Source organism: Odocoileus virginianus, unplaced genomic scaffold, assembly GCF_023699985.2.
Source record: "Odocoileus virginianus isolate 20LAN1187 ecotype Illinois unplaced genomic scaffold, Ovbor_1.2 Unplaced_Contig_5, whole genome shotgun sequence".
Classification (NCBI taxonomy): Eukaryota; Metazoa; Chordata; class Mammalia; order Artiodactyla; family Cervidae; genus Odocoileus; species Odocoileus virginianus.
This window is the reverse complement of record NW_027224322.1, coordinates 1262126-1286883: the sequence shown is the minus strand read 5'-3', so window position 1 is coordinate 1286883 and position 24758 is coordinate 1262126. Positions and strand designations below refer to the sequence as shown.

The window sequence follows — 24758 nt, the reverse complement described above, 5'->3', positions numbered from 1 at the left end:
CTCCCGCGTCTCAGGCCCGCCGTGGGCTCTCCCTTCCCCGAAGGCTCGTCGGCGCGTCTGTGGCCTGCGTCAGCGATGCGGCCCCGTCTGTGTGTGCTTTGCGTGCAGTCTTGACCGCCGCTCCCCAGCCCGCGGTTCTGGCTTCGCAGGTGTTCCTCTCTGCTCGCGGGGCTGGCTCGCAGTCCTCTGGCCGCTCCCACGCGCCCCTCGTCGGCTGCTCACTCGTCCCCGGGGCCCGCTGACCCTCTTCTCTCGAGTCTGTGGTTCCGCTTGGAAACTGTCTTTATCGCTGTCCTTGGTTGGGGTCCCTGCTTGGCTGTACCTTCCGTGTCTCCCACCAGTTCTGGAAATGCTCAGCCGTCTGTCTTAGGTGCTGCCTCTGACCTCCGACCTTCTCTGCGGGGGGCCCCACCCTTTGGAACCAACCGCCGGGCCTGAGACACAGGCTGCACCCTCCCTGCTGGTGGTGGGGCTGCCAGGCTGCAGGTGCCAAGGGGCCGGGGCCGGGGCCGGGGGATGGGGCGGGTGGGGTGGGTGAGAAGGGGGGGGGGGCCTCGTTGAAGCGATGGTCTGCTTTTGCAGAACTGTGAGATCGCCTGGATTCCGCCCCATTGTCTGAGTTCTCTCCCCTTCGTGCCCCCGTCCTACAAAGGCCTTTTTCTTTCTTTAACAAAAGGAGAGAAGCGGGTGGAGGGGGCCCTGACCTACACGCCTCAGCAGCTGCCTCGGGATCAGCACCCCGCCCTGAGGAGATGAAGCCGGTGCCTGTTCTCTGTCTGCATCAAATACACGCACTCTCGTTCCTTCGGCCCTGCATGAAGCCGGCATGTCTCCTCATCCTGTTCACATCCTTTAAGTTGAGAAGCCATCTTGGCTCCGTGTCTGGGAAGCCCAGGGCCCCTCTGTCCTGCAGTGCAGACAGTGGAGCCTCCGGCCCTGGTGTGCTGGAACCCGAGTCTGGGTGCTCTGGACCCCTGTCCCCAGGCGCGTTTGTGACTCAGCCTTCACTTGTCACGTGTGCAGACGCTGAGGGCCAGCTCGCACCCTTCTGGGGGTCTCTCCTGCATCCTGACCACCTGGTCTCGCCTTGGGTCTTCACCACCCTCAGTAAAGGTGCCTTCTGGGCCCACTTTAGGGGGAGGGCGTTCAGCAGCTCTGGAGGCAAGACGGGCTCAGCTCAGCCTGCCACGCCCAGACACCCCTCCCGCCAGGTCAGCTCTCCCTGGGGTCTTCTCCCTGCGTTCACACCACCCCTGCCATGGGGTCTCCGGGCTCGAGGCTGCGTCCTGGCCCTCGATGGGCGCTGGTCACATGCACAGCCCCTGGGTGGCCTCTGGTCCTCAGGGGGATTTGGACTCACATTAGCCCCAGCCCCACACTGGACGTTTGAGAGACCAGGTGCCTGTGCTGGGGGCCCAGCCTCTTCTCTCTCAGCAGCGTCACCTGGACACAGGCCCTGGTGCCTGAAGTGGGGCCCTGGGCCTGCTTTCCACGAGTGGTCCCACCTCCCACCTAACTGGCCCCCGTGGCCCCTGACCGGGTCCTCGCTGGTGTCTGCAGACACACGGGGCCCGCGGGGGCCTCGAAGAAGAGGATCGTGGCAGATGCAGGAGAGGCTGTCAGGGTGCTGGGTGAGGGGTGGCCGGGCCTCGGTGTGCTGATGGCCTTAGACTCTCCGCCAGGGAGAAGCCCACTGAAAACGTGGGGTTTGGGGAGGAGGTGTGAGTGAGTGGAGGTGAAACCCAGCTTAGGGGAAGAGACAGTGGGGTAAAACATTACCTGGTATTAATGGTGGATCGTTCTTTTTAGCACCGAAAGTGAGCTATCAGGAACTTGCTGTTTGCATCTCTGCTCAGCAGCTGAGTTTGCTCGGCGGTGCTGGTCAGCCTGTTTCCCGGGACCGGTTAGGTGGTGCAGACCCAGCCTGGCTGCATCCTTGGGGCCGTGTCTCAGCCATGAGCAGGTGTTCTCAGAGCAGACCCCTGGGAGCCCTTTGGGAAAAGTAGAGGTTTTTCTTCCCTGGAAAGCACTGGCCTGCGGGGTGCTAGAGCAAGCTGGCCATCCCAGGGGATGCCCAGCCTTTGGTCAGGACAGAATCCACAGCCGGAGCCGTGGCCTGGGAGTTAGGGGTCTGCCAGCCCTGGTGGGGGGGATGCTCTCAGAGCCCCCGAGCATGCGTGCTCGGGCTGCAGGGGGCCTCATCGCCCGAGCACTGCTGGAGCCCCAGGCACCCCGGGCTCTGCTGCTCCCAACGCCCCAAGCTGCCAATACCACCCCGCCTAGAACCACTACCCCAGGTGGCCTGTGCCACCCCGCCTGAGAACCACTGCCCCGGTGCCCTGCTGGTCCCCTCCTCTCAGCTCTTCCTGCTCTGTCCCCACGGGCATCCTGTCGCCCATGGTTGGTGTCCACTTCTGAGTTTGTCAGGGACATTTGCTGTGTAGCTTCGGCCAAGTTGCTTAGACTCTCCGAGCTTCTTTCCCTGCCCTCCCAATGGGGATGACGTTGGTTCCATCCGTGTCCTGCAGGGTCCCTGTGAAGCTAGCCCAGGCCAGCAGCCTGCAGACCTGCGGCCTGCAGTGACTCAGGGCCACCCTGGGGGCTTGGGGTGTCTGCCCCCGATGCCCCCTCTTGCCTTCGCCCTGAGGCTCTTGGTCTGCTCCGACCTGTCTCTGCTTGGTTTTGAAGAGTAATGCACTGCCTTCTTGTCTGGAGGCAGAGCCTGGGCCGAGCAGGGCCTGAAGGTGCGTGCTCCTCCCTCGTGACGTGCAGGTGTGTGCAAGGCACCCGTGTGCAGAAAGCAGCTCAGAGGCGCTGCAGGTCACACTCTCCCCACCCCAGGCCAGATGCAGAAAGCCTTCCCATGTACACATGGATGAAGCGTGAGTCGCTCAGCCCTGTCTGACTCTGTGTGGCCCCATGGACTAAAGCCCACCAGGCTCCTCTCTCCATGGGATTCTCCAGGCAAGAGTACTGGAGTGGGGTGCCATTCCCTTCTCCAGGGGATCTTCCAGACCCAGGGATCAAACCTAGGTCTCTGGATATACGTGTATAAATACCACTATATATGTTTATTTCTTTACATTCTGATCTCAACTGAAAACAAAACAGTATAAAACATAATAGTATGTTCTTGCTCCATACTATTTATTATTTATTTTCATTCTTCAAGCATAATTTATATTCTGCTGAGTTGTTCACATAAGCTCATTTCTTTGGCGTCACCTGTGTACATACATCTGAATGAGGCTAAAAAGCAGGGCGAACCATACTCATCTACATGAGAAGCCGAGATGGGGCCACTTGTCTTATTTACCTTCCCTACAGAATATTTTTAAATGTTTACATTAAAAAGCACTTCTGACTTCTCTACCTCATTTCCCCTTTATACACACACACACACACACACACACACACTACTAAATAGAATAATTGTAATTCAGTTAAGAGCACCTTTGGGGAAAATGATACTGCATATAAATCAGTATTTTGAATGGAACTTGATTATGACTGTTCAGCCGTTTTGAATGATATTTCTAATAAGTTATGCACCCAAAGTTCCTCGGTGAGATGACAGATTGAATACATAGATCTAATTTCACTCACTCCTGAAATTCACAAAAGCTCCAGTAACGATATACACATTATAAACTGTGGCAACCAAAACCCAGATGGTGGTCTCCGTGTTTCCCACTGAAGCAGCCCAGTGTCCTTGGAGACGTCGCTGGTTCCTCCCGGGGACCAGGAAGTGCAGGGCATCTTGGGACAGCTGTCACAGCCACACAGAGGGCTGTCCCCACGGTCCCCGTGGGTTCTGGGTGACCCGGCGCCATCACGCAGGCTGCCCGAGGACGCATCACAGGACGCTCCTGTCCTGTGAGCATCAGGACAGGACTGCGGAGGCCCGGTCCACTGCGATCCCGAAGCCAGACCCGGGTCGGTCAGCTCAGTAAGGTGGGAAATTGGCAAATGGAAGACTGTCAAGCACTGGCTCTGCCTTTCTACTAAAAGCTGTGTGTGGGGATAACGTGACAGTTGACTCAGGGGCCCTTTCTCACCATGGAAGTCACACCCGGCCAGCACCTTGGGACCGGAAGATGGGGCTGGAAGGGCTGTGTTGACAGGCCCGCCGGCATCATCGGTGACCACCTTAGCTGCTGGTGACACAGGAGCCGGGGGGACACCGGACCCTCTGGGGGGTGACCCTGCTGGGAATTGGAGCTGCGTCCCCCGGACTCTAGACGCAGTCCTACTCCCAGGGAATCCACTCAGATACAGTCAGCACGGGACGGGTGACCAGAGTCTTCAGCCCATCAGCTGGAGAGGGTGCGGGCATGAGGGAGAAGACGGGGGCTCTTCAGATTACAAAGAATTCACAGGCTGTATCAGCCAATCGCAGTGTACGGACCTTAGCTGAATCTTGATTTGTTTTTGGCTACACGGGATCTTCGTTGCACCCTGTTTTGTTCCAGCACGGATTCTCGAGCTGCGGCTCGAGGGCTTAGTTGCCCCACGCCTTGTGGGATCTTAAGTTTTCTTGACCCAGGATCAAACCTGCATCCTCTGCATTGCAAGGCAGATTCTTAACCACAGGACCAGCAGGGAAGTCCCCGGTTGAATCTTGAGATGAATAAAGTCTCAGAAATGTGTATGAGACTTGTGTATGAGCAATGTGTATGAGAAATATGTATGAGAAATGTGTATGAAAAAAGTGATAATACTTTCTGGCTGTTTGATAGCATCATGGAGTTGTTAATTTATTTGGTAGGTTGACTGTTTTCTTAAGAGTTTATTTAGAGATACCACAGTCCTTATGAGTAAAGTGCTGTGCTGGCGGGCCGGCTTCAGGATAATCTAGAAGGGAGGGCAGTGGGCAGGTGTGGAAGGAGAGGCTGGCCACAGGGCAGCAGTCGCTGGAGCTGGCTGACGGGTGCTTGGGAGTTGATTATACCATTGTTGTTGGCTTTGTGTGTTTTTTAATTTTCCCCAAATATTACCTATCTATATCTGTATCTGTACTCCAGAGAAAGGTTATCACCTCACACAAATGGGGGAAACAGGGACTCCCTGGTGGTCCAGCAGCTGAGACCCCGCGTTCCCAATGGTCCTCTGGTCAGGGAACTAGATCCCACCTGCCACAATGAAAATCAAAGATCCCACTAAGGGATCTGCTGCTCTAAGACCCAGTGCAGCCAAACCTGTGAGGTACATTTTAAAAATAAATATTTTTTTTTAACAAGATGGGGAACAGAAAAGGAAACGGCATCAACTGTCTGGAAGGTGGAAATTGGAAGTCACAGGTCACACTAGATTTGGCAGTTTGGGCAGAAAAAGCCAGACTCTGTGCCACCCATGGGTGCAGCCAAGATCCCAGTGGGTGGACGCCTCGGCATCCTTGTAAAGCAGCCCCACGTCCCGCCTCCAGGACAGGACCGGAACAGGAGGGGGCCAGGCTGAGTGGAGTGGAGGCTGGACGGCAGCAGGCACGGTCACAACCCCCCCCCCCCCCCAGGCCTCCTGCCCCGTGGCTTGGGATGCCTCAGCCCCCATCCAGGGGTGCCTGGTGCATCCTGACAGATGCCAGCTCCATGCACCACCCAGCGAAGCTCAGCCTTGAGTCCCCTGTCTGCTTGCAGCTTAAGATCCACACCTCCATTCGTCCTCAGGAACGCAGCCGCAGAAATTATGCAAAACTTGGTGAGAAACTTAGAAAATACATTTAAGGGAATCTCATATAGAATTGAGTGTTAGACACCGAAAATGGGGGAGAAGGAGAAAGAAACTCGGCAATTGTTGCAGATTTACCACCAAGCACTGGAAGTTCCCGAAGGGGAACACAGAGGAAAGGGCGATGGCCCGCAGGATGACCCAGGGAGATTCCCCACGGCTGGGGCTGTGAGCTGCCAAGCTGGACAGGCGGCGTGGAGCTCCGCGGTGGGCAAGGGAAGAACCTCACTTCCAGAGCCTCTTGCTCAGGACGCGGCGGGCAGGAGCTGGTCTTCCAGAGGGAGAGCAAAGGGCACGCGTCCAGAGTCAGAGCAGCTCGTCGCTTTTCAATAGTCTTGGGAGCAAGGAGGTGGGGCGTGGTCGTCACCGTCCTGGAGGAGGTGACTGCTCGCTGGAGTTCTGTGCGCAGCCAGAGGAACGATCCCTGGAGCAGGACATGAGCACACATTCGGACAGGAAACCGCGTGCCTCCTTCCCAAGGCACAGGAGGAGGCTGAGGTCCTGCAGGGAGAACAGCCCGGAAGGAAGAGGAGTGGAATGGAGGGGCGCGAACGGACGCAGGGCGCCCCTGGGAGCGCCGGGGGCCGGCCCCGGGGCGGCTGGGTGGGAGGCGCTGTGGGGGAGCTCTGCAGCTCCCAGGCGCCCGGGCCTCCCTGCCTCCCCACCTCACTCACCTGAGGCCGTGCTTCTCCACGGGGCTCCTGGGGGCGCACCTGGGGGACGCAGGCTGGAGCCGCAGCAGGAGGCAGGGCGGTCTGGCCCCTCTGCGGGGGTGGCCCGTGGTTTTCCCGGGTCGCTCCTGGCCTCGCCCCAGAGGAGCTCTTTGGAAGCAGCCTGGCCCCAAGGCTCTGTCTCTCCCTGGGGGCCTTTGTTTCGCCCCCCACCCCACAGCTGCTGTGTTTATGGGTGCATCCTGGAGGTGGTGACCACAGCACGCAGGGGTGCTGAGCAAAGTCAGCACGGGGCTGGGGGCCCGGGGAGCGAGGCCCTGGCCCCTGAGGCGGGGATGTGCCACGTGTGTCCCCCGGGGTGTGTGACAGGTTTTGGCGAAACGTTGAAAACATTTTGAGATCGGTTATGCGTTTCTACTAGACCCCGTCCTTCCTCCTCCTCCCCTCACACAGTCAGACACACGTCAGTGTGAGAGGAACTCGCGCTGACACGGATGAAACATCTATTATTCTCCCCTAGATGTGAATGAGCCGTTCTCTACTTGAACAGAGCCTACACTCTGGCCCTGTTTTCTAAAGAATAGACCTTCTCTTTATTTGCTGTCTATATGATGACATGAAATAGGGCTGTGAACAGAAGACCCAACCCATGTAATGGAAAATTACTGTGGTTTTTTTTCCCCTGATCATTTATTTTTTTGAAAAAATAAGAGACTGGCAGATTTTTTTTTCTATTTCTGATTGAGAACTTATAGGTCATGGCCCAGCCTTGCCATTTCTTATTGAAACACTGAATATAGTCTTTGTGCTTTTACTAACGTCATGAGTCTGATTGTATTAATATCTTTCTCAAGGCACAACCTATAAAAGCAATTTTCTACTCTGCCATAAAATATTCATGAGAATACAGACTTTTTTGTTTTGATGCCACATTCTTTAAGGAGAGAAGGTCTCATTGTTTTCTTCCAGCGATTTGGGTCAAAAGCACCAGCAACTTCTGTTGGGAACTCGTGGCATTTCGGCAAGTTTTTGATACAGAAATAGTTGCGGGCATGTCTGACGCACCCTCCAGCGGTGAAATGAATGGGGACTGTGGGTCTGACCCCACAGCTGGGGCTGTGGCTGCCTGGGGGGCCCACCTGGCTTCCCGGGGCTGAGCTCACGGTGGGGAGAAGCGCCTGGCCTGTGTCCCCAGCCCCGTGCCCACCCCAGGGGTGGCGCGTGTGTCTGTCTACAGCGCTGTCTCCTGAGGTGCCGAAGTGGCAGGCGCTGGGCACAGCATGTCCAGCAGAGGTGACGTCTCGCTTTGCATTCTCTTTGCATTGGACTTTCTTTAGCAGAGGATGAAGTCTTATGTGAAACCACAAAACGGGAAAGTCCAGCAGGCCTTGCCTCCCTTTCTAACAGTAATGGTGAGGACAGCCCGTGACCCCCGCCACCCAGCCTGGCGCCCCTCTGTTCACTGCGGGCAGGACGGTGTTGCCCGGGGGTCTCCTTGCCATCCCCTCCCTGGGCCCACCAGCTCTGGTGTCTGGAATGACTTGGGGGAGGGGGGTGTTTCGTCGTTATGTTCCGTGCAGCTCCAGACTCAAAGGGAACTCGAGGAAAGGTGCAGTGAACACAGGGAACCTCGGTCCTTCCCACCCTGTGCACGCCAGGGTGCCTGCTGCATCCTCCCTTCCACTCTCGGCCCCCCTGTGGCAGCACCCCGTCTCTCATGCCCAGCACCCCGATGCCAGCCCCTCTGCATATGAGGCCCGGCCTCCCCCTGCCGCTGGCACCCCCACCTGGATCTGCAGGGCCCCCAGGATCTGCGGATGCAGGCCCTGCGCCCCAAGCGAGCGGTCCAGGTGCCTCCCGTGTCTCCGCCCCCCCGGCCGCCCTCTTACACCGGCCATCCGGGTGCTGGCTCGTCCGCCCCGCCCCGCTCAGAGCTGCGGCCCCCGTGCGGACCCTTCCCCAGGGCGTCCGCCAGCGCCTCTGCCCTTCCTGTCCCCGTGCACGGCAGACCCGCCGCCCGCTGGACTGGGAACAGTCCCCGGCACCCAGCACAGAGCAGGAGGCCCGGAGTTTTTCTGCCGTGTGGGGATGCAGGCGTAGGAAACGTTAGGCCCCTCCTATCTTTGAGGTTAATAAAACAGATCCCTCAAAGTTGTTTTATGTTCAGTTTTTGAAGAGGTTAACTATTGGACATTTCTGATCGTCTTCCTACCTTGCCTGTGAAAAGTTAGAAACGGGGGATGGCCTGGTACAGTGAGGGCTTCCCCGGCAGCTCAGACTGTAAAGAGCCGCCTGCCAGCGCAACGCGTGTGATGCCCGGGTCGGGAGGATCCCCTGGACGGCCTGGCCGCCCACTCCAGTGTTCTTGCCTGGAGAATTGCATGGACAGAGGAGCCTGGCGGGCCACAGTCCCGTGGGGTCACAGAGTTGGACACGACTGAGTGACTGATCCTCAGCAGCATGAAACGGTGAACGGATGGTGGAGGGCTGCCTGCTCTGCCGTGTCTTGGGGGTGACCTTGTTCCCGTGTAACATCTTAGGGCGCCTTGACACGTCGCCTAAGTGGGGGCCACCCCTGACCACCCCTGCCTTCAAGGCAGCTGAGGTGATGCTGCTTACAAAATGCCGGCAGTGTGGTTATTTCATCAATTCTCTGTTGCTTCTTGAGCTAAAATGCCGCTCCCTGACCAGATAAGAAGAATGTCAGAGACGCCACAAGCCAGTCCACACCTGTGAACGTGGGCCCTGATGTGCCCAATGAGACAGCTGCAGGCTCACTCTGTCAGTGATTCTGTGTGTGTGTGTGTGTGTCTGTCTGTCTGTCTGTCTGTCTGTCTGTGTGTCTGTAACCCAGGAAGACAAAGTCAGCTTTATCTTTACAAAGCAAAGGCCAGCTAACCTGAGGGGATCTGCTAAGTAACTCACCTGTTAATCCATGAAGGAACTAGGCGGGTTAACCGGTTAATGGAGAAAAGCTTTCCAGCCTCTTCCAGGGAAGCAGAAAGAAAAGCCAGAAAACCTGCCGTCATACACAGTAATAATGTTTTCCAGGCAGCATTCAGCACCATCATTAGCGAAAGCAGGAAAATATGCAGCCCTTCCCTCCCCCCGGGAGAAAGGAAAGCTGAGTTTCCTTTAAGACTTTCTCTTTCCTCTGCGTCCCTTTCCTGAACCCCACTCCCTGTCATCCGTAATATTCTCTTCCTTAAAATAGAGTCTGAAGCAAATGGAGGAAAATACTGAGGTTTTATTAAACCGGTGTTGTTTACACAGTTTTTCCATCCTGCTATGTTTCATAATAAAAATGATCAAGGGAAGAAAATAAAGGAAGTCAATAAAACCCAGTCTCTCCCAGCTGTGTGTGGTGGGGGTGGGATGGGCACCACTGTTGCCTGGGCCTGTTCATGGGAACAGTTACTTGTGTCAGTTTTTGTCCCATAAATATCAAATAAAAACCCCTTCACACATCAAGCCTGACACCCAACTAGAAAAAAATTAATAGATTTAAAACGTTGGGGTTTGCACCTCACTGATTTTGGGAAAAATCGAAGAGAAACGGTCAGCTGGTATTTACCCGGGGCTTGTTAGGACTTCAGAGAGTGGAGAATTGATGTTTTCTGAAAAATGATTGAATATTGAGGATTCTCCTCCATTTTCTGTGGCCAGGTCCCAGGTATTTGCATGAAACCTGCCCCAGGCTCCAGGGACCTCAGGTGGAATCCAGGCTTACTTCTGGGGATGGGGGGAGGGAGGTGGCGACTTCAGCCCAGAGCCAGGCCCTGGCTCTGTCCCAGGCAGCGCCCACACCCTGCCCAGGTGAGCAAGCCTGCAGGTATGAGACCGCATGTCTGTCCAGGACACCAGGGCCCCGGGCGTGGGCTCGGGCTTAGGACCTAGGACTGAGCCAGAGCCAGGCCGCCCCCCCTCACTTGGCTCGTCAGCAGGATGGCCGGCCGGGGCCTGCCTGGGTGGTGACCGCTGAAATGTGCCGTCCCAACGGCTGGTTCCACTTCTGGGTCATTTTTTTTTTTACAAAATCCATGGGAACATAGGTGGGAGTGGCCTGCGGTGTCTCTGACGCTCCACTTATCAAGAAGCGGGACTTTAGCTTAAGAAAATAGGCACAGAGAATTGATGAAATGGCCATACTGCCCGCCTTTTGTAAGCCCCTCTTTTGCCCCAGTGGCAGGCGCGGTCAGGGCTGGAGGGCACTTCCAGAGGCACCGGGTTACGTCAGGCCTCCGGGTGGCCCAGTCTCACCCGGGGAGACCCTGGGACCAGGTCCAGCGCGTCACAAGGCCGGTCTGCAGAGGGCCTGGGCAGAGGTGCTGCAGCGAGGCCCCCCCTGGGTGCCGGTGACTCTGGAGGGGAGACCTGGCCCGGGGGGCCCTGTCTGCTGAGCTGGGTCTCCCCCAGAGCTCTGCGCCCCCAGAGGAGAGGCCAGCCTCCAGCCCCCCTGTCTGTCTGTGGCTGAGCAGGTTGTGAGCGGGCTTTCTGGTTGGGGCAGGATCCCGGGGCCTCTGCTGGGGGCTGTCTGCACTTCTGGGGGTCGGGGGGGCTCTGACGGAGCCCAGGATGCTCACCCTCAGGGAGGCGGCCCCGGAGCCTCTCTGGGAAGTCGGCGGCCCACAGCCAATGGCCCGGCTTTTCTGATATAATCCCGTCCTGAGGGCAGTGCCCACTTGCGGGTAATTTTGTGAGAGCCGTCATTGGAGACCTGGTTTCTGCCTCCTCCTTCTCGCTTTTAATTTGGCGTTGATCTACAAGCGTTAAGATCGATTCTGCTTCCGTTTCTAATCAGAGCCAACTCGTGGCTGTTCTGGGCCGCACCTCCGTGCAGTGAAGGCAGTTTGTTTCTTAGCAAAGTGCAGAAGCGGTCACCCTGCGAAGTGAGCCGAGTGGGCGATCGGGGGGAGCCTTGCACTGGCTGTCTCCCAGAGGGCGTGCCCGTCACCGCAGAAATGCACTGTGCATCCAGCGCCTGTCTGGACCACTTTGGTGGCACACGCTCTTCCATGGGCCCTGCACACAGCTCTTCTGCACCTTCTTGCAAAGGAGAAAAGCGTGGGCCGCTCGCCCCTCTGCTTGCGGGTATCCAGGGCTCTTCAGAGCCTTTTTCCTGCTTGCTCTCTGTGTCGACTTTCTAAAACGACATCAGAAAAGGCCATCGGGCCGGCACCCAGGTCGCTTGAGGGAGCAGGGCCCCTTGGTACAGGGTGGGGCAGAGGGAGGAGGGCCCGAGCGCGTGTGTGTCCCTGTCCAACCTCCCGCTCCTGCCTGAGGGGTGGGCCTCTCGGAGGAAGAGGGGGGATGGCCCCTGAGTCCTGCCTTTTGAACCTGTTGAGCAGGAACGGGGAGGAGGCATCTGAAGCAAGCAGTGAGTCTCATTGCATGGGCGTCCCCGATGGCGGCGTGCGCGTCCCTGTGATGCTGGCATGGGCGTCCCTCTGATGCTGGCGTGGGCGTCCCCGTGATGGCGGTGTGGGCATCCCCCTGATGGCAGCGTGGGCATCCCTGTGATGCTGGCATGGGCGTCCCTCTGATGCTGGCGTCGGCGTCCCCGTGATGGCAGCATGGTCGTCCCTGTGATGGCAGCATGGTCGTCCCACTGATGGTGGCGTGGGTGTCCCTGTGATGGTGGTGTGGGCGTCCCTGTGATGTTGGCGTGGGCGTCTCCGTGATGGCGGCATGGGCGTCCCTGTGACGGTGGCATGGGCGTCCCCCTGATGGCGGCATGAGCGTCCCCCTGATGGCGGCGTGGGCGTCCCTGTGACGGTGGCGTGGGTGTCCCCGTGATGGCGGCGTAGGCGTCCCCCTGATGGCGGCGTGGGCATCCCTCTGATGGTGGCGTGGGCGTCCCTGTGATAGCGGCCTGGGCATCCCTGTGATGCTGGCGTGGGCGTCCCTCTGATGGCAGCGTGGGCTCCCGGGCAGGGCAGGCGGGGCCGGGCCGGGACTGAGGGCCCCTCGATCACCGGCACCTCTGTGCTGTGCTCTCTCCACAGTGGACGTGGCCTCGGCCCTGCCTCTGCCGGTGGCCCCCCCGGGGGTGCCCATGGACCTGCGCCTGGACCACCAGTTCCCGCTGCCCGTGGCGGAGCCGGGCCTCCGCGAGCAGCAGCTGCAGCAGGAGCTCCTGGCGCTCAAGCAGAAGCAGCAGCTGCAGAGACAGATCCTCATCGCCGAGTTCCAGAGACAGCACGAGCAGCTGTCGCGGCAGCACGAGGCCCAGCTACACGAGCACATCAAGGTCAGTGTCCGGCCTCGGGCGCCAGGGCAGCCCGCCGTGCGCCCCAGGTCCTGCCCGACGGCTTCCGGGCCGGCCCACTCTGTGTACCTCAGGATCCCGCCACCCAGGACCATCCCTGAGCCCCCAGGCCGGCCCACTGTCCGTGCCTGTGACCCTGCCACCCAGTACCAAACTCCGAGCCCTGAGCCCCCGGACTGGCCCCCTGTGTGTGCCCACGATCCCACTGCCCAGGACCAACCCCGAGCCCCCAGGCCAACCCGCTGTGTGTGGCCACGATCCCGCTGCCCAGGACCAACCCCGAGCCCCCAGGCCAACCCGCTGTGTGTGCCCGCAATCCCGCTGCCCAGGACCAACCCTGAGCCCCCAGGCCAACCCGCTGTGTGTGCCCGTGATCCCGCTGCCCAGGACCAACCCCGAGCCCCCAGGCCAACCCGCTGTGTGTGGCCACGATCCTGCTGCCCAGGACCAACCCAGAGCCCCCAGGCCAACCCGCTGTGTGTGCCCATGATCCCGCTGCCCAGGACCAACCCCGAGCCCCCAGGCCAACCCGCTGTGTGTGCCTGTGATCCCGCTGCCCAGGACCATGCCCAAGCTCCCAGGGCTGGCCTGCTCCGCCTGGCCCTCACCCTGCCACCTAGGACCACCGCCCCTAGCACCACCCCAGTGACCTGCTGCCAGGCTGAGGTGGATGCCCGGGTACATTCCTTGCTGGGCCATTTAGACCTGCGTGACAGCACTTGGAATCTGGTTGAAGGAATCCTGGCTGATGTGGCCAAGAGTGGAAACAGCACTTAAAGTCACCCTGTAGAAGCTTAGAGTGGGGGAGAATTCTCGTCGCTGGACTTTAGCAACAAACATATGTCCCTGAATAGCGACATCCCCAGCAAAAAGAAGCGCCAAAATATTAGCAGCGGTCACCTCTGGGTCAGGTGTTTAGGAATTGTCTTTATTTTCTCCTTGGGACTTGTCCATCCTCTCTCCATTTTTCCCACTGATTTTTTATAATTGGGAAAAAAAAAACCACACTAATATTTGTTTTCATTTAGATAGGATAAGGAAAAAGCTAACATAATTTTTTCTTTTTGGTATTTACTGTTTGGTGTGTGCTAAGTCACTTCAGTCATGTCTAACTCTTTGCAACCCTATAGACTGTAGCCCCCCAGGGTCCTCTGTCCATGGGATTCTCCAGGCAAGAATGCTGAAGTGAGTTGCCAGGCCCTCCTCCAGGGGATATTTCCCACCCAGGGATCGAACCCGAATCTCTTACGTCTCTGGCAATGGCAGGCAGGTTCTTTACCAGTAGGCCACGTGGGAAGCCCTGTTCACTGTCTACAGACATTTATTCGAATCCCATATTTTAAAAGCAAACGTTCTAGGAAGAAACGTGCACTCGTGAGGCACAGAGCAGTCACGTCCCTTGGCTGAGGGACCAGTTATAACATCTGTGATCACGTGTGTCACCACACTTAGAACAGCGCTGTCCAGTGGAAATGTGTGCACGTTAAAATTCATAGGTAGTCTTTCGTTTTCTGTAGACACCTGAAATCACCCAAAGAAACCAGGTTGTGTGAGTGATTTATTGTTATATAACAAATTACCCAAAAGATTTTTAGCTCCTTGAAATAACAAGCGTGTGTTATCAGACAGCTCAGCTCCCGTGGGTCGGGGATCTGGGGGCAGCCCGCAGATGGCCGGGCCACAGGGTCTCTCAGGAGCTGCGGTCAGGCGTGGTCAGGGCGGCGGTCTCATCTGAGAACTGGGCCGGGCCTGCAGGACCCCCTTCCCGGCTCACTCACCCCCTGGATTTGAGCAGGAGGCCTCCTCACTTGGGCGTCCAGGATCCAAGTGACCAAGAAGGAGGTCGCGGTGTCTTCTGGCCAGATCCTGAGGGTGACCCCCTGACACCCCTGCTGTGTCGCCCTGCTGCCGTAGGCATCAACCCTTCTGGGAGGGGCCCAGCCAAGGGGTGGACACCAGGAGGCAGGAGTCTTTGGGGGGCCACTGGGGAGCTGGGTGCTAAAGGTAGAAGTAATTTCAGGGTATTTTCTTTAACCTCGCATTTCTAGTGTCACTTCAACCCGCGATCCACAGACGCGGCTGTGTCCGTGCCGAGTCTCGGCGCACACCACGGACCAGACACGCAGGGCCCATTTCCGCGTGGACCAGAGGCACTGCGGCCACACGTGGTCAGTGGCTGAGGGGCTGGGCGGCAGCGACGTGGGAAGTTAAGATCCCACGTGGCACGCGGTGCTCCTGAGACACCCTTCCCTCGGAGACCAGCGCCGCCCACAGCCAGACGTCACCCGGCCCGGCCTCGGCTTCCTCAGGCACCACCAGCCCGTGCCCACTGCTGCTGGGCAGAGTGACTGTGCACCGTCTGTCTCTGCCTCTGGTCAGCCTCGCCTGAGGCCCCGGGTCCCGGCAGGGTTGTCGCTGCCACTGCGGCTCTCCACCCCGACTCCCAGGAGCTGCCGAAGTCAGCGTCGGACACAGCAAGCAGAGAACAGCCTCGAGAGCTGCTGGGGACCCAGGCCTCACGGCTGTGCCTGTAGACATCTCTGAGCCAGCGTGCACTCCCGCCTAATTGAGATGTCACTGGTCTCCGTAGAGATGCTGCCCCGCCCCAGCCATAGTGGTCCTCTGCTTTTCAATAAGCACCCTTGGGTTTGGGATGGATCAGGTGAGGGTCCTGAGAGCCAGGGCGATGCCCTTTGCCCCCCTGGCGCCAAGCGCCTGTCCTCCTGCTGCTGGGAGGAGACGGAGCCCCCGGGGGGTGCTCTGTGGGGTGTGGCCTGGACCTGCCTTGCCTCGGGGTAGCCGGGGCCCCATCACGTGCAGGGGGGATGGGTGTGGGGGCCGAGGGGTAGCAGTGGCGAGGGAGGGGGTAGGGCTTCCTGCTGAGGCCCTGCCCCGAGGGGGGTCTTTGGCCCTGAGCCACACATGGGTTTTCAGGACTGGGATGAAGCTCTCAGTGGCTGCAGGACTAGGTCCTCACCAAAGTCAGTCTAGATAACTGCCTTTCAGTACCAGTGAGCACTCCCCACAGGCTGCCCGATCCGTTTTGTCCTTGAAGCTTCAGCCTCCTGTTTTCTGTGACTCCCGAAAGCAATCTGAAGAGCTCGCCCTGGGCCCGCCCACTCACACTGCTGGCCCCTGTGATGTGGCTTCCTCTCCTCCTCACCAGCAGGCTTCTTGAACTTTTGCCATCAGAGTCCTGCCTCTTGCTATCACCTCAGAAGCCTGAAAGGTCAGGGCAGCCCATCTCTTCCGGACCTTTACCTGGCCTCCTGGTGACCTGGGGGCCCCCATCTTTGGAGGCAGAGCTCCTCCGCCGGGGGTCCCCCAGCCTCCCAGACCTTCAGGCCAGAAGCCCACAGAAAGGATGGGAGCCCCAGAAACGCAGTTCAGAAACCTTCTCAAGGTGACGTGTTCTCTGTGCTTTGTTTCTCTGTTTATAGCAGAGATCATTCATCTGAAGCCATTTAAAATTATGTAACCGTCATCCTATCAGCCGGCCTCTGTTTTGATGATTTCCGCTCTCCTCACAAGCCATCATGTTGTTGGTGACATTTGGCAGTGGTGTTTGTCAGACAGATTTCTTGAGCACACAGTCTAATTAGTGTCATTAAATCATCAGTGAATTTGAATAGGATTTTATAATTAAAAAGGGAACAGTGTTTTAAAAAGGGCTTCCCTGGTGGCTCAGATGGTAAAGAATCTGCCTGCAATGCGGGAGACCCAGGTTTGATCCCTGGGTCAGAAAGATCCCCTGGAGAAGGAAATGGCAACCCACTCCAGTATTCTTGCCTGGAAAATCCCATGGACAGAGGAGGCTGGTGGGCTACAGTCCCTGGGGTCGCAAGGAGTCAGACACGACTGAGTGACTAACACAGAGAGAGGTTTTAAAAGATAACTGCAGTTGTTAACCTCGGGTTAAGATGCTCTCCCTTGGGTTCCAACACTCAGCGTCACACTGGTTCTGGACGCTTGCTGGTCATGGCTGCTCAGGAACCTGTCCCTGTCCTGTCCTACAGTTAGTTCTTTCCTCCCCAGAAGGGGGTCCCAGAGTGTGGTCACTGGGGCCCAGGGTCGAGGGAGTCGTGAGTGTGGTGTCCGTGGGTGTTTATGTTCAGAAAATCTGTAACAGCCTTATCAACTGGGATCCCTGAGCGGATCACCCCGCTCAGTGTTACCTGGGTTTGCCGCTTTGATGTGTCATTTTTAATTTTCTAAACATGTTATCAAGGGAATCCCTCTATCTCCTGTCCCCAGTGGAGACATAGCGCAGTGAGAACAAGCAGAAGCTGCCCTCCCTGCTCTGCTGGGTCCTTTCCCTGGCCTCCCGGGGACCCGGGGCCCCCATCTTTGGAGGCAGAGCCCACCTCGACTCCGTCCGCAGCTCGGCAGGTGCAGACCCGGGGCTCACCCTCTGGGTTCTCGTCGGCAGTCCCAGCAGCCTTTGCTCCACTTGCCAATAGAGCTTCCAGCCCAGCCATTGCCTTCTCTCAGTCTCTAGTCGTCACTTGTGGATTTTTTTCAGTGACTGTGGCTCCAGCGTAGAGAGGAGACAGGAGTCTTCAGAGTGTGCTTCCAGGAGGGTGATAGGTGGTTCTGTCCTGCCGGCCCCAGGACCCCATGGGATCACTGGCTGTGGACGGACAGGAGCCTGGGGATGCTGTCAGGAGCTGGTGGGGGCCGCACACGCCCGGTGTGGGTAACACCACAGAGCTGAGGCTGAACCCCGTGACCCCAGCACTGCAGCCTCCCCGTCTACACTGCAGCCTCCCCTCCCTGCCTACACTGCAGGGTGTAGGGACCTGACGCGTTGGTCTGGCAGGTGCGATCCTGGGAGATGGGGCTTGTCTTCCACGGTTCCTAGTTGTAGCCCAGACTGCCAGCACTGTCCGTTAGGCAGGTTTTCTCGGAATAAACCCCTTCCTATGAAAGATGCGTGACGGTGTCCCTGTTACACATTTTAGTGTCCTCACTGGGTCTCCGTCCAGGAGTGTGCCTGCTCTCTGCGAGGTTGTGCCCAGCCTGGCTCTTCGCTCCCCGGGTCTCAGGGTATCTCCTGTCTAACAAGTGAAAAATGAAAGCGCTTTCCACTCTTTATTTGCACGTCCTTTTTCACTAGTGAGGATGAGCTTGGGGGTGTGTGTGTGGTTGGTACTCTCTCCCTGGACAGGAGAGCTTTAGGAGCTGTTTAGCGAGCACGTGACTCTTTTCCTTGCAGGGAAGTGGATAAAATTGAAAGGAGCCTGCTTCTCCGGCCTGGGAGGCAGGCGGTGGTGTTTACTGTCTTTATTACCTGCCCCGGGTGGCTGAGCCGTGCTGCCTCGGCCCCAGCTTCCGGGTCGTCTGAGGCAACTTGTAATGCGTCCGGAGGACACGCTTCGGCGGCCGGAGCCCTGGTGCCCGGGAAGGCGCGTGGCCGCCGCGAGCCCCGCGTCACTCCTGAACCCGTCAGGACCCGGTGAACGCACTTACGGTCAGGTCTGGCTCATAAGCCCGCACTGCGGGTTTCCAGGAAGTCAGAGATGGGCCGGCGGAGGGCTGCGTTTGACCTGCTGCCCCTGGGGTGTGGGTGCTCGCTCCATGCCGTGCTGGGCCCCGTGCTGCCCCGGCTTGTCAGAGAGGAGCTGCGCATGTTTCCAGAGGTGGCAGCTGTAGTTTGTTCTGCAGAGAAAACCCTTCCGTGTGGACTTTCCCCACGGTTTCTATCTCACGCTTCCTCACTGGCTCTCGCTCGTAAATACGCTGCCTTTGGTCCGGCCTGGGACCCTCACGGGTGTGCTTAGACCCACTGTGTGCTGGGTGGCAGGGACAGGACAGAGGGAGACAGACTCAGACACAGCCTGGGTCTTCGTCAGACTCGAGCCGCCCCGGGAAGTGTGTCCAGGTGGTGGTGACCCCCGCCGGGAGGAGGGGTCAGGGTGCCCTGCAGTGGGAGGGGCCTCTTCCGCTGGTCTCCAGGAGACGCAGTTTCCAGGGCGCCCACCTGAGAGGAAGAGGCGTGTCCCAGGTGTGGAGATGGGGTGATGGGGGCAGCCGGGCTCCTACTGGACCACTGTCACCTCCCCCCTCCCCCCACTGCTCACAGTGGTGGCCTGTCCGGGGCGTGTAGGGCGCCGGGCATCTGTGATGCTGGCCTTCATCTCTCTGACCCGCCTGCTGATGGCTGACCCTTTGTCTTTGTGGCATTTGAGTGTCTGATTTGGGGGGGAACCTGAGTGACACGTCCCTGGGACCTCTTGATTACTGCTGCTGTGCTCCATGAGGCTGGAGGGGAGGGTGATTTTGAACTTAACTGAAATGAGGGTGCCTCTTTGATTTGAATCAGTAAATCCAGAGAGATAAAGATGAACATGGTTCCATTTTGGAGAACCCTATAGGCAAGACTGTTTTAGTCTCACGTTGGCCCTGACCACTGTGGCCAAGTCGCCCATGAGCCTGGAGATGAGTAACCCAGAGGAGGCCCCTCCATCAAACTGGTGCTCTGGCCCCCTGGGCTCACTGGTCTGCCCTGGACTTCTCCCCGAAAGCAGGCTACTGGAGCCTTAGAAGCTCCTTGACCACCTTGGAAAAGCTCCATGACCGCCGCCTGCGGGGGCTCAATGCACAGAGCTTCCGGATCCGGCCTCAGGTGGATGTGGGCTTCACCATGGCAGCCCCGTGCCCCCAGGTTGACCCCCGCCCTGCCCTGGCCGCGCTAGGCTGTGATAGCGCCATGTGTTCTGCGGTGAGGGCCCACCTGAAATCCGTGTGTTTATTTTAACAGTGACACAGGGTGTGGGTGGCAAGATTGGCCACTGTGTCGGCCGGAGGCGGGGGTGAGAGGCCTCGGCTAGCTCCCCGCATGCACCCTTGATGCCCTCGCTGCGTGTTGAGGTAGAGCCTCCCCAGGAGACAGTCCCACGAGTGACTTAGAGGAGCTGGGAAGGCCCCGCGCCGACCCACTTGCTCAGCTTGGGCGTGGCCTGGGCCCCTGGTGGACCTAGCCCTGGGGGACGGCTCAGCTGCCACGGAGCCCGGCCTGGCTCTCTGGTCCTGGCCCCGCCGGCCCAGGCTGTCCTGTGTGCAGCTGTGGGTCTCCCCAGCCTGGGCCGTCAGCAGAGGAGGCAGACGACAGAAGCAGGCGGTGCCCACCACCTGCGGCCAGGAGCCCTGCTGAGACGGGCCAGGTGAGCCTCCAGCTGCCCTTGGCCTAGAGCAGGTGGGTGCCTGGGCAGCTGCCAGTGGCCGCCACTTTCCCCTGGGGCCTGGGCTAAGCGCATCCCTCCTGTATGGGCACGAGAGCTTGGGGCAGAAAACATGCTGGACCCTTGTGTTCAGTCGCCCAGTCGTGTCCGACTCTGCGACCCCACAGACTACAGCACACCAGGCCTCCCTGTCCCTCACCGTCTCCCAGAGTTTGCCCAAGTTCATGTCCATCAAGTCGGTGATGCCATCTCATCCTCTGTCACCCCCTTCTCCTTCATGCCATGACACTGGGGATGCCAGAGGCGTGGTTTCTTAATGCTCCTCATTAAAACTGCACAACAGTTGTTTTCTGCGAGTTATGTTATCCCCTGAATTTTAATCACTGGGATCTAGGGTGGTTGTTTCCAGTCTCTTTGTAATGATAATTGAAAGATCTCACTTTCCTTTTCTGGGTTCTGGCTGAAACGTAAATATTGTGAGACCAGATTCAGCAGATTTCTGCCTGTGCCTCATTTATGCGTTAAATGAACGCTGAGCAGTTGAAAGGGAACCCGGGCTGTGTGTAGGCAGTTTGGGGGGATAGGTAATACCAAGAGCGCCAGGTTCTTCATTCCAAGACCATCTTTGCTTCCCGACACCAGACAGCCGTTTGAGGTGTCCGTTTCCGAAGGCCGATGATGCTGGTGGAATCCCAGAGTGACTGGCAGTGGCCTGGTGATGCCCATGAGGGCCTGTACCCTGGACATCGGGTACAGTGCCATCGGGCCCCAAGGCGGGATCCTGTGAATCCAGGCGAATCAACCGACGTTTCCTCTGGTAGAAGAACCTCCCTGGGTGAGCAGCCCTCCTTCCTGGAAGGAAACTAATAACAAGGGACGTGGCTTATTTCCACTTCGTTCACTGTTTTGTCCCAGTGGTGTCATGCCATGTTCCTTTTAGAAGAGAAGAAAACACCACTTTTTAAATCATTTGCAAAGTTCTGGAGCTGATCTTACAGACACGCACAGTAACACCAGTTTTGAAGCGCTGAAGGTCAGACGCAACTGTGCTGACCAAGGGCAGCAGTCACTGCAGACCTGGGAAGCCAGGGTGTAGATCTACTCTTGAAATCCGGCCCCCCAGAGAGGCCTCTGCCACCTTCTTCCTGCCCCCAGTTCCTGTCAGCCGCTTGTTTGGGAAGGTGGTGGTTTTTGCTTCTTCCGTAGAGAGAGGTCGGCCGTGATGCTCAGCGTGCATAGAGCTCACGGGTGGGCGCTGAGCTGGGCATCCGCTCCTGCCGGTCACCGCTCGACCTGCTGCGTGATGTGGCCTGGGAGCCCCGGGCCCTCGGTTGGGGGCGGGGGCCGGCATTGCTGCTTGGGGGCCGTCTACACTCGCTCCTCTGCGTGAGCCCCGTCCTGGCACCCTCCATCCAGCGGCCACCTCCCTCTCCCTCCCTCCCTCCCGCGCTGATTTTGAGCTTCCTTACCCCCACCCCTCTGCATTCTCTCCCCCGTGGTCCCAGCTGGAAAGGAACCCTCTCCCCTCCAGGGAAGGCAGGAGGCAGCAGGGCTTGCTGACGGGGCCCTGGGTGCCCTACTGTGTGTGTGGGCACCCCTGTGACCACAGGGGCATGTGTGTGTGTGTCACAGCTGGAATCTGCCTGCTCGGGCTCCGTCCGGTCGGGGCTCAGCCATCCCTCCTCTTCCACAGCGGGCCTGTGAGGAGGTTTCCGCAGGGCCCCCGGGAGTGGCCACGGGTATGTCCATCCTGCTGCGTCTCACGCGCGTGGTGGCTGATGTGGGGGGAAGCATGCTTGTCCACGGAGAGTCCTGGGCCGTCGCAGGAGACAGATCACTGCCAACCCCACCCCACCCCTGCCCCGTCCCTCCCCACGGGAAGGAGAGGGGTCGGGAGTGAGTCGCGCCTGGGACACACGCGCCCCCCCGGCAGGTGCTGTGGGCAGAGGCCTGCCCTGTGCAGGTGGCTAGGATGGCAGGGGAGGCTCTCGGGGCTTCCCAAGGCCCCGTGTGGCTGGTGTGGAAGCCCTGGAGCGGGGAGGCGGGACGGGACCGGACAGACGGCTGGGAGCCTGAGAGTCGGATGGGGCAACAGAGACGGAGGGCGGAGGGGCTGTCCAGAGGGAGCAGGCAGCCCTGGCTGCCAGCGGAGGGCTTGGCTGGTTGACGTTCGAGGAAAACCTGTCAGGCGTCTGGGCTTGATCACGTCTCTCTCACACCCCCGTCAGCGCTGGCCGGCTTGTCTGTGCTTACCTTTTCCAACACGCTAAGTGAAAATGGGATTTGATGGCTAGTGAGGTTGAACGTTGTTTCCGATTTATTTTTAACCACTCTTTTTGGTGACTGGTTTGATCTCCTTGCTGTCCAAGGGACTCTGAAGAGTCGTCCCCAAACCACAGTTCAAAAGCATCAAACCAGTCCATCCTAAAGGAAATCAGTCCTGAATATTCATTGGAAGGACTGATGCTGAAGCTGAAGCTCCAGTACTTTGGCCACCTGATGCAAAGAGCTGACTCATTGGAAAAGACCCTGATGCTGGGAAAGATTGAGGGCAGGAGGAGAAGGGGGTGACAGAGGATGAGATGGTTGGATGGCATCATTGACTCAACCTACAAGTTTGAGCAAACTCCTGAAGATAGTGAAGGACAGGGAAGCCTGGCGTGCTGCAGTCCATGGGGTCAAAAAGAGTCGGACACAACTGAGCGACTAAACTCTTTTTGGTGAATCTCCTGGCCTTTTTTTCTCACCTTTTTAGTGAGCTGCTTATCATATTCTTATTAACGTGAAACACAGCCATCTGCATATAAAAGTTGATGTGTACACCATAAGTATGGCAAAGAGTTTTTCTCATTCACCTTTTGCCTTTTAACTTTGTTGACAGTATGTATTGTGAAGGTAGCTTTTTACATTGTCAGTTATGTCATTTTTGAAAACCTGATATAACTTACGCAGGACAAAATGCACACATCCTGAGTATGTGTTCGTGGACAGTCATGAGTGTCTGTGTAAACGCTGCCTCCACCAGCCAGCTCACACCCTGGACGGCTGCCCCGTCTCATCCACTGCCTCACCCAAGAAGCAGCCTTCTCTGACTTTATCTCCGTGTCTTAGAGTTTATCTCCTGTTCCAGAACTTTGTGTAAATAGAATATGCAGGTGAACTCTTTTCTGTCCTATTTGTACAGCCGACACCAGACCTGCTCATTTTCCTTGTTTCACAGCCCATCCTTGCTTTTGCCAGTATGTGCAGTTTATTCTTTCTCATTGCTGGGTGGGATTCTCACATCAGAACATGCACTCCTGCCCCCGGGCTCACGTCTGGAGGACATCGGGGGCACGTCAGACGGGGCTGCTGTGCGCACAGTGGCTACACATGGTCCTGCACAGAGCTTTGCCCAGATGTGTTCCCACGTCTCTTGGGTTAGTCCTGGGTGTGGAGTTGCTGGGTCTCGGATGGGTATGCGTTTAACTTTGTAAGAATGTGCCAAGCAGTTTTGCAAAGTGGACACACTCTTTCACGCTCTTTTGTGTCACTTTCAAAAAGGCATATCCAGTCGTTCAGTTGTGTCTGGCTCTGCAACCCCATGGACTGCAGCACGCCAGGCCTCTCTGTCCATCACCAACTCCCAGAGCTTACTCAAACTCATGTCCATAGAGTTGGTGATGCCATCCAACCATCTCATCCTCTGTCATCCCTTTCTCCTCCTGCCTTCAATCTTTCCCAGCATCAGGGTCTTTTCCAATGAGTTAGCTCTTCACATCAGGTGGCCAAAGTATTGGAGCTTCAGCATCAGTCCTTCCAATGAATATTCAGGACTGATTTCCTTTAGGATGGTCTGGTTTGATTTCCTTGCCATCCAAGGGGTTCTCAAGAGTCTTCTCCAGCACCACAGTTCAAAAGGATCAATTCTGTGGCGCTCAGCCTTCTTTATGGTCCAACTCTCACATCCGTACATGACTGCCGACTTCCTAGATTGCATAAATCGTCATGCGTATTTTCTTCCAGGAGGTCAGCAGTTTTTATTTTCATTTGCAGCCTTTAGTGTGAAACATGCAGGAGATGCCCCGGAGCAGCCCTGTTTCCCCCCGGCGATGCGGGCCCTGCAGGGGCAGCGAGGCAGCCCTGGCCCCGCCGCTCCTCTCGCGCATGCCACTCCCCTGGGGCAAGGTTCTGACGGTCTGTGTCTGCTGCTCCCGCCCACAGCACCAGCAGGAGCTGCTGGCCATGAAGCACCAGCAGGAGCTGCTCGAGCACCAGCGGAAGCTGGAGAGGCACCGGCAGGAGCAGGAGCTGGAGAAGCAGCACCGGGAGCAGAAGCTGCAGCAGCTGAAGAACAAGGAGAAGGGCAAAGAGAGTGAGTGCGCGGGCTGGGGCGGGCGGGCGCGGGCACCCTCCCCGGGCACCCTCCCCTCACCCGCCATCCCGGGAGCCCAGCCGTGTCCGGAGCCACCCCCCACCGTGTCCCTCCTGGAGCGGTGTTTCTGGGCGCCCCCGCTTCAGGGCTGCTCCCCGGCTTTGTCTTCACGTGGGGACTGCAGAGGGCATCTGGCCCCACGTTTGGTGTGACTTAAGCATTTGCAGGAAAGTTTGCAGACCCTTGGCGGACTTAGAAATGACTAAGACCCGAAAACCATCACAGTGAGCTTCGCCTAGGAGTTCAGCCTCAACTTTTTCAAAGTTGCTTTGTCTGAGAGCGTTTGTGAGTGGAAGTTGGTTGGACTGCCTATCTTCGAGAGGAGGACCTATGACCCCTGGGTTGCACATTTTTGCCCTTTGACCCCAGTGTTTGCTTTCCATCCTGGCTGTGCTTGTGTGAAGACCAGCAGAGTCCATTATCTTCCAGGAGACGCCCAACTTGATCTTACCCAGGAGACTCTTCTGTGCGCTAGTCTCTGGAAATTAGGTAGACTT

General features: G+C 57.9%; 1 protein-coding gene across 2 annotated transcripts in view; it reads left to right on the top strand.

Moving 5' to 3' along the window:
* The window catches only part of HDAC4 (histone deacetylase 4), a 283225-nt gene that overhangs the window by 168075 nt on the left and 90392 nt on the right, over positions 1–24758 (top strand). For both annotated transcript variants that reach the window (XM_070463614.1, XM_070463612.1), the window contains exons 4-5: positions 12404–12648; positions 24051–24201. In XM_070463614.1, coding sequence (XP_070319715.1) covers positions 12404–12648; positions 24051–24201 — 396 coding nt within the window. The remainder of the gene's footprint in view (positions 1–12403; positions 12649–24050; positions 24202–24758) is intronic.